The following is a 7012-nucleotide window of genomic DNA, read 5'->3' as shown; positions in this document are numbered from 1 at the left end:
GGACAGGGACAGCAGCCAGGGAACAGCTGGAGCTGGGCCAGGCCAGGCTCAGGCTGGAGAGCAGGGAAAGGTTCTTCTGTGCCCAGAGGGTGCTGGCACTGCCCAGGCTCCCCAGGGAATGGTCCCGGCCCCGAGGCTGCCAGAGCTCCAGGAGAGTTTGGACAGCGCTGCCAGGGATTGTTGGGGGGGTCCCTGTGCAGAGCCAGGATTGGGACCGGATGATCCTTGTGGGTCCCTTCCCACTCAGGATATYCCATAATTCCATGGTTTATTCCCTTCTGGGACACTGCACTGGCTGTGCCCCCCTCATTTGGGACCATGAACAGGGATGTGTCTGAGCCCTGTGAAGCAGATCCTGGCTCCAGAGCCACCTGCAGCAGCACAGCTGCCCTCTCCCAACAGCCCTGACATGGGGAAAACATGTTGGGAATGAAGCACGGAGCTCCTGTTCCCTGGAGGAAGCTCCCACAGAGCTGGCCAGGGCTGGGATGATGGGGTAATGACCCTGATGATGGGGTGCTGGTGTGGGGGGACTTCTCTGGGCTATGGGGCCTGGCATGGAGAGCGGGGAAAAAAGGGGGTGGGATAATGCAGGACATTCATTCACAGGCATGGAGGGTGGGATGGGATAGGATGGGATGGGATGGGATGGGATGGGATGGGATGGGATGGGATGGGATGGGATGGGATGGGATAGGATACAGTATGATACAATATGATGCAATATGATACAATACGATACAATACGATACAATATGATACAATACGATATATGATACCTTACCGAACCATAGCAACGCGGCTGCAGGTGTAAGAACACAGGATGTTGGGATGCACAATCCCAGCAGCTGCTCCTTAGGGTGTGTGAGGAGGGAGGGGAGCGGCAGCGCTGGTGCCTGGAGGAAGCGGCTCCGCAGGGAAGTGGTATCTGGAGGGAACAGCGCTGTAAAACATGGAACCTGGAGGAAAGGGCTCCACTGGAGCAGCCGTGCCGGCAGGGGAGGAGCAGCGGGGGGAGGCAGCACCTGGAGGCGGCAGCAGCACGGAACGTGGCACCTGCACCGGCACCGCGGGCACCCGTACCTGGAGGCGGCGGCGCCGTGGGGAATGCGCTTCCCGGGAACGGCGCCGCGGGAATGGGAACCGTGGGGAGCGCCGTGGGGGACACACCTGGGGGACACACCTGGGGGGAGTGGCGCTGCGGGGAGTGGCACCTGTGGAGAGCATTGGCACGGGAGGATGGGCCCTGCAAGCAGCGCCGCCGTGGGCAGAGGGGGCGGATTTGCCGGGAATGGTACCCGAGAGAACGATGGTGCAGGAGAACACTGGAGCAGGGAGTGGTGGAGCAGGGAATGGTGCCTACGGCCAGGAGCCGTGGGGCAGGAAGAGAGGCCATGGGAAGAGCAGTGGTTGTCGCACAGGGAGGGAGGACAGTGCTGCTGGGATGGATGTCACCGTCAGGGACATCCCASAGCGCTCTGCAGATGGCTCCATGTGGGACAATGGGAATTTCCAGGTGTCCCCAAGCTGCCTCTCCTGGGAACACTGCCTCCCTCTGGGGCAGAGGACAGGCCTTTGGAATGCCWGGCACCCCATCCCTCTGTCCCCAAGGCCAGCACAGCTCAGGCCTTTGGGGCTCTGCTTTTGGGCTGATTGGTTGACACGAGTGGCTGATGTTCCCCCAGGAAGGGAAGAAGGCTCTTTCTGATCCCAGCTTTGGGAAAGCATCCTGCTCTGCCTCCCAGCTGCTCTCCCCACATCCCCATTCCCCATTTCTCCACCCCACCAGTCCCTCCTGGCATGCTGTGCTTCCCTCCTCCCCTTTTCTGGGCTTCTCTGCACCCTACCGTGCTCTGCTGTGTCACAGCCCCGCTGCCTCTCCTCCCRGAGCTGCTCCAGCACATCCCCTCCCTTCCAAGCCTTCTCTGGTGCTGCAGCATCCATCCCTGCTCTCCCAGCACGGCACGGTGCTGTCGTCTTATGCAAGTAGAAGACACGGGAGGACCAAACCGAGCTGGGGATGTTGCAGATGGTGRCATAGAAAACGTGCTCGGGCTGGCTCTTAGCTCTGCTTGGGGCTCCCAGGCTTGCAGAGGGCGAGGGAGCCTCTGAGGAACCTTCCTGCAGGGGTTGGAAGTGCTGCTGGCTGAGGCTGCTGCTTTTGTCTGGTTCCCAAAGTGCTCCAGGGCTCTGCTGGAATTCCTCACAAAGGTTTTAGAGGAGCCCTTGGAAGAGGCTGCAATGGGGTGGGGAAGGAGAGAGACAGGAATAGTGAGCAGCAACCCCAATGGGTCCCCAGCCTGGCACAGGCTCCTTCCCAAGGAGCAGAGGTGCCCTGGGTGGCAGGAGATGGGGACAGCATGGGAGCAGGGCCACTGCTGCAGAGAGCCTCCCCTCCTTCAGCCAAGGCAGGGCTCACAGGGCACCTCTGGGGGCATCCCAGTGCAAAACCCCAACCCCAAAAAATCAATGTGATCCAACTTCCTGCCTCGGGTTCATCCAGCACCCCGAGGCAGCTGGCAAGGGATGGATGTCAGGRAGAGACAGAGCTGCAGGAAGGGGCAGCTGGGAGGTTGTGTGGGCTAKGAGTGCCCAACCAACCACTGCCCTGACTGGGGAGCACAGTCTGGTGGCCTGGAATGAGGACAGCCAGGATGGGCCAGAGCTCAGGAAAACACGGCAGCTGCACAAAGCTTTGCTTGGCATGGCCAGGGTTAGGGTGGTGCTGCAGAGGGCGTGCACTTCCTCTTCATCCTCTGGCAATGCTGTCACATTCCAGGGCTTTGGAGGCACAAAAGTGCATTTTGGGTGGAAGAGGGATCTGAAATCCCGAGAACCCCTTGCATACCCCAAGGTGTGGGGACCTGCCTCCTCACCACCCCACAAARCTGGGGAAAATGAACGGGCAGAATTCCCGTCAAAGGCAGATTTGTGCCTTTCTGGTGGCACGTGGGAGTCCCCGGGCCACCAGCATGTGCTGAGAATTAGGCCATGGGGTCGTGTTTTCCCTCAGCCCCAGCTATTCAGGAATTCCACCCTGCCCCGTTCCGGGCTCATGGCACAGAATCCGCTCCTCGGTGCTCTGCARGCGAGGRGACAGCGCTGGAAAAAGSCTTCAGTGCCAGGAGCAGACAATGRGAAAAGCAGAATAAAAGACCCTGAACAGAGCGTTCCTGCTTGATCCTGCCATTCCCAAGCTGCTGCTGGCACGGGGAGATCTCCGTAGCTTTGTTCCCTGCAGAGGTGGATTTCATTTTGGTGCTGCCAGTCCCCTCCGTGGGCTCGGCAAAGCCCCAGCAAGAAAGGATGGCTCCCATCCCCTCCCCCAGGAGCTCCAGGGCCTTTCTGGGAGAGGAAAGGATGTCCAGGAGGGGAGTTGGTGAGGAAAGGATGGCGATAACTCCTCTGGGATGGAAGGGAAAGACCTCGGAACACAGCCTCAAAGTGACCAAGCTGTTGGTCACTGGGACATCCTGTGGTCCTGAGAGGAAAATCCAATGGATCCTCTTGGGCTCCATTCTCTGCTTTGACGTGCACAGAGTGGGGATGGAAACAGAGCTGTTGTTCCTCTGGTGTTGTATTTCACACCCCAGCTGTGGCTGGGAGAGAGGGACGAGGCAATTCCCCAGGAAATGGGGCAGCTGGTGCACGGCCAGCCTGAGGATGTGCCCTGCCAGGCTGTGCCCTTGTGCTGCCTGTGACGCTGCCGTGTCCCCTGCGCTGCTTTTGTGCTGCTGCTTTTGTCCCCTCGGTGTGAGCATGGCTGTCCCTTGCCCTGAGCCCGCTGTGTGTGCGAGCACCTGGGAGCATCCTGCTGGCATGTGTCCATCTGTGTGTCCATTTGTGTGTCCATGTGCGTGTCCCTTTGTGTGTCCCAATGTGTGTGTCCATGTGTGTCCGTGTGTGTGTCCGTGTGCATGTCCGTGTGTGTGTCCGTGTGCATGTCCGTGTGTGTCCACGTGTGCGTGCACAGCCCCGACCCCTCGCAGTGTCACCACCCAGGTGGCTACAGGTGTCCCCGTGTGAGTCCTGAGGGCCGTGGGGCTCCAGGGGGGATCAGGACAAGGCTGGAGCAAGGAGCGAGGGACGAGCAGTGGTGGCCGAGCAGCCCCCAGGAGGCTGGAGCAGGGCCAGGACAGGCCAAGGGACCCTGGAGGCAGCGGGGACCGGGGGCACAGGGCTCAGAGCGGAGTGACCGGGGGGTGGCTGAGGCTGGAGGGGGCGCGGAGGYGGGGGCTGTGCACTGATGTGACCGTCTCGTCCTTTTTCTGCCCCTCATCAGAGTCCCCCGAGCGGAGCAGGCTGTGAAGGGGGGCTGCCATCAGGTACGTCCGCGTGGCTCCCGCCAGCTTCCCCGGCTGCCAGGGGAGCTTCCGTGGGCGCCAGCAATGGAGTGCACGGGGGCACAGCCTCCACAGGCCCCAGGGGAAAACCTGCCTCAGCCCCCTGAGGAGCCGGGGATTTGGGGATGGACTCTGGTGGCTGTTTTAGGGCATGATGTGCTCACACCGTGGTTTGTTGCTGGCTTTGCCCATTCACCCATGCCCGTGTTGAGCATTCCAGCATCATCTGGAGCCTTCTCCTGCCGTCCTTCCCTGCATCCTGTGTGTGACAGCTGTGCTGGGGTGACTTGGGGGTGTGGCAGTCCCAAAGCCATGGCAGAAGGGAGCACTGGGGATACAAACCCCACCGTGGTGCTCTGGTTCGCTTCTTCCCAGGGCTCAGGGGGCGCCCATGGCTCTGTCCTGCTGTGGGATGCGGGAATTGTGTGCACCCGTGTGTATCCAGTGGCAAGGGAGGTGCCCCACAGGCCCCCAGAGCTCTTTAGCAGCTCCCTCCATCAGTCTGTCAGTGGAGARAGCTCCATGCTGATGGAGACATGGAGAGGATTTTTGGGAGCCACAGGACATCTGGAAGTCCAAGCAGGCTCAAGGTCAGGAGCAGCCCCCACTTCCAGCCCAGCACCAGCACCAGCACCAGGCTGGATGGGCTGGTGGCAGAGGCAGTGACGTGTCCCAGGGCACCAGTGTCCCAAACTGGGGTGGGAACCAGGGAATGGCTKGTGATGGGGTGGCTCTTGGAGGGACACTCAGGTCCGCATGGAACGCCGAGCTCCAGCCTCGGGAGCTGCCTGTGCCGAGGACACTCAGCCAAGGCTCAGGGGCACCTGGGGCAGGGGGTGGCTGGTGTGTGGGGTCACCAGACCGTGCACTGGTGTGACTGGTGCTCAGTGTCCGGCTGTGCTGGGAGCAGGAGCTGCGGTGCCTCAGGGGCAGGGCTGTGGCACACAGGGCACCCCTGGCACCAGGGCTGCCGGTTCTCCAGCCTCTCTGGGGTGGGCATGGCTTTGTCTCTGAGTGCCCAGGGATCTCAGGCTCCACAGGAGACTGGGAGACCTGGCTGGGCTTGTGGCTCCTGCCGGGGGTGCCTGGGGAGGCTGGAACATGGCCTGCAATGGCCAGTGGGAGCAGGGCAGGAACGCCTCAGGGCAGTGATGCCATCCGTGGTGCCCAATGGGAATTCCTGGATCTCAGCAGGGTCCAGGTGGTGCCTGAACTGCTGGGWTCACAGGAGCTGGCAGCATGYGTCCTSCTGTGCCAGCCCAGGCTGTGGAGCYTCYCAGGGCAATCCTGGTCTCCAGAGKGGCTCARTGAGCTCTGCCCTGTGCTCTGCCCCTCCTTTGCTCTGTGCCCTTGTGTTCTCCTCCCAGCTCTGCTTCTCTCCCTGGCTGTCCGTGGGTGTCTGTGGGTCTGGCTCCCTGGCTGTCCATGGGTCCAACTCTGGAGTGTCCATGGGTCAAGCTTTGGGGTGTCCATGGGTCCAGGTCCAGGGTGTCCGTGGGTCCAGCACTGGGGTGTCCGTGGTCTGACTCCCTGGCTGTCCATGGGTTTGGCTCCGGGGTATCCGTGGGTCCAACTCTGAGGTATCCGTGGCTCCAACTCGGGGGTGTCCATGGGTCCAGCTCTGGGGTGTCTGTGGGTCCAGCTGTCCCTCCTGGCGTGGGTAGGACACAGATGCCCAGTCCCTGCACTCACTCACCCTGTCCACGCTCATCCCCGCACTCCATCCCTGCATCCCTCCCGCTGTTCCCRGGGTGTGACACCGCTGTCCCTTGTTCCCCGCAGATCTCCGGCCTCTGCCCGACGTAGCCATGACTGGGACCTGCACCCGGGAGTGCACAGAGTTCGGCCACTCGGACACCTGCTGGATGCCCGGCCAGTCCTCCCCCAGCCGCAGGCCCAAGAACGCCCTCAAACTCTCCACTTTTGTGCCTTACCAAGACAGAGGGAGTCAAGAGCAAGTCGGCAACGGCAGCCCCAGACTGTCGGAAGAGCGCAGCACCAAAATGGCCAACCTCCGCCTGCTCCCCACGTACAGTGCCTTCTCCAATAGTAGCCATGAGCCCTGCAAGGACTCTCCCATGGAGGAAATCCCTCTCACCCAGACCTCGGACTTCCAGCCGGCCACCACCCCCTCGGCCCAGACCACCAAGAGGGAGATCTACCTGTGAGGCTGGGCGCGAGGGGCAGGGAGCAGAGGCCAGAGGAACGTTTTCCACTTGGATGCTTTATGGCTCCGGCCGATTCTCCAGGCACGGGGCTCTGCGGGGAGCAGGGCAGGGCGAGGCAGGGCTGAGAGGAGCGCCTGTTTAACCCCGTGTTGCCCGGGGCTGGGGCGGGCGGGAGGGCGGAAATGCCGAGCCCGGTTGTCGAGCATCCCGAACTGCTGCCGGGGAGGGCTGGGCAGGCTCCTGGTGCGGAGGGCACGGAGGAAGGAAGGGAGAGAAGGGCTTACGTACCAAAGGTCCACGCAGAGCTGGTGGAGTTCCTGGGGCATAGGACGAGGGGTGACCCCGAGCACGGGGAGCCAGCTGCCTGTCTCTTTGCTGTAGACTCCTGTAAATACGAATCTTAGGAATGACATTCGAGTCCTGCCTGATCGCAACTTTTTATTGTCCTTGAAACAGAAAGACGTTTAAAGAGCAAACAAAACGAAACAGAAAAAAAAAAAA

The 7012-nt window shown here is 61.5% G+C and overlaps 1 protein-coding gene across 4 annotated transcripts in view; it reads left to right on the top strand.

The window, feature by feature from the left end:
- PCDH1 (protocadherin 1) overlaps positions 1-7006 on the top strand; it is a 55577-nt gene extending 48571 nt beyond the window's left edge. For 3 of the 4 annotated variants that reach the window (XM_057384350.1, XM_057384349.1, XM_057384346.1), the window contains exon 5: positions 6126-7006. In XM_057384350.1, coding sequence (XP_057240333.1) covers positions 6126-6511 — 386 coding nt within the window. In that variant the 3' untranslated portion in view covers positions 6512-7006. Of the gene's footprint in view, positions 1-4282; positions 4326-6125 lie in introns of all 4 variants that reach the window. The other variant, XM_057384347.1, reaches the window with a different exon arrangement.
- The last annotated feature ends 6 nt before the right edge of the window (positions 7007-7012 follow it).

The sequence above is a fragment of the Malurus melanocephalus genome, unplaced genomic scaffold (genome assembly GCF_030028575.1).
Source record: "Malurus melanocephalus ecotype Western Australia unplaced genomic scaffold, MMel_1.1 scaffold_703, whole genome shotgun sequence".
Lineage (NCBI taxonomy): Eukaryota > Metazoa > Chordata > Aves > Passeriformes > Maluridae > Malurus > Malurus melanocephalus.
This window is presented reverse-complemented; position numbering and strand designations above follow the sequence as displayed.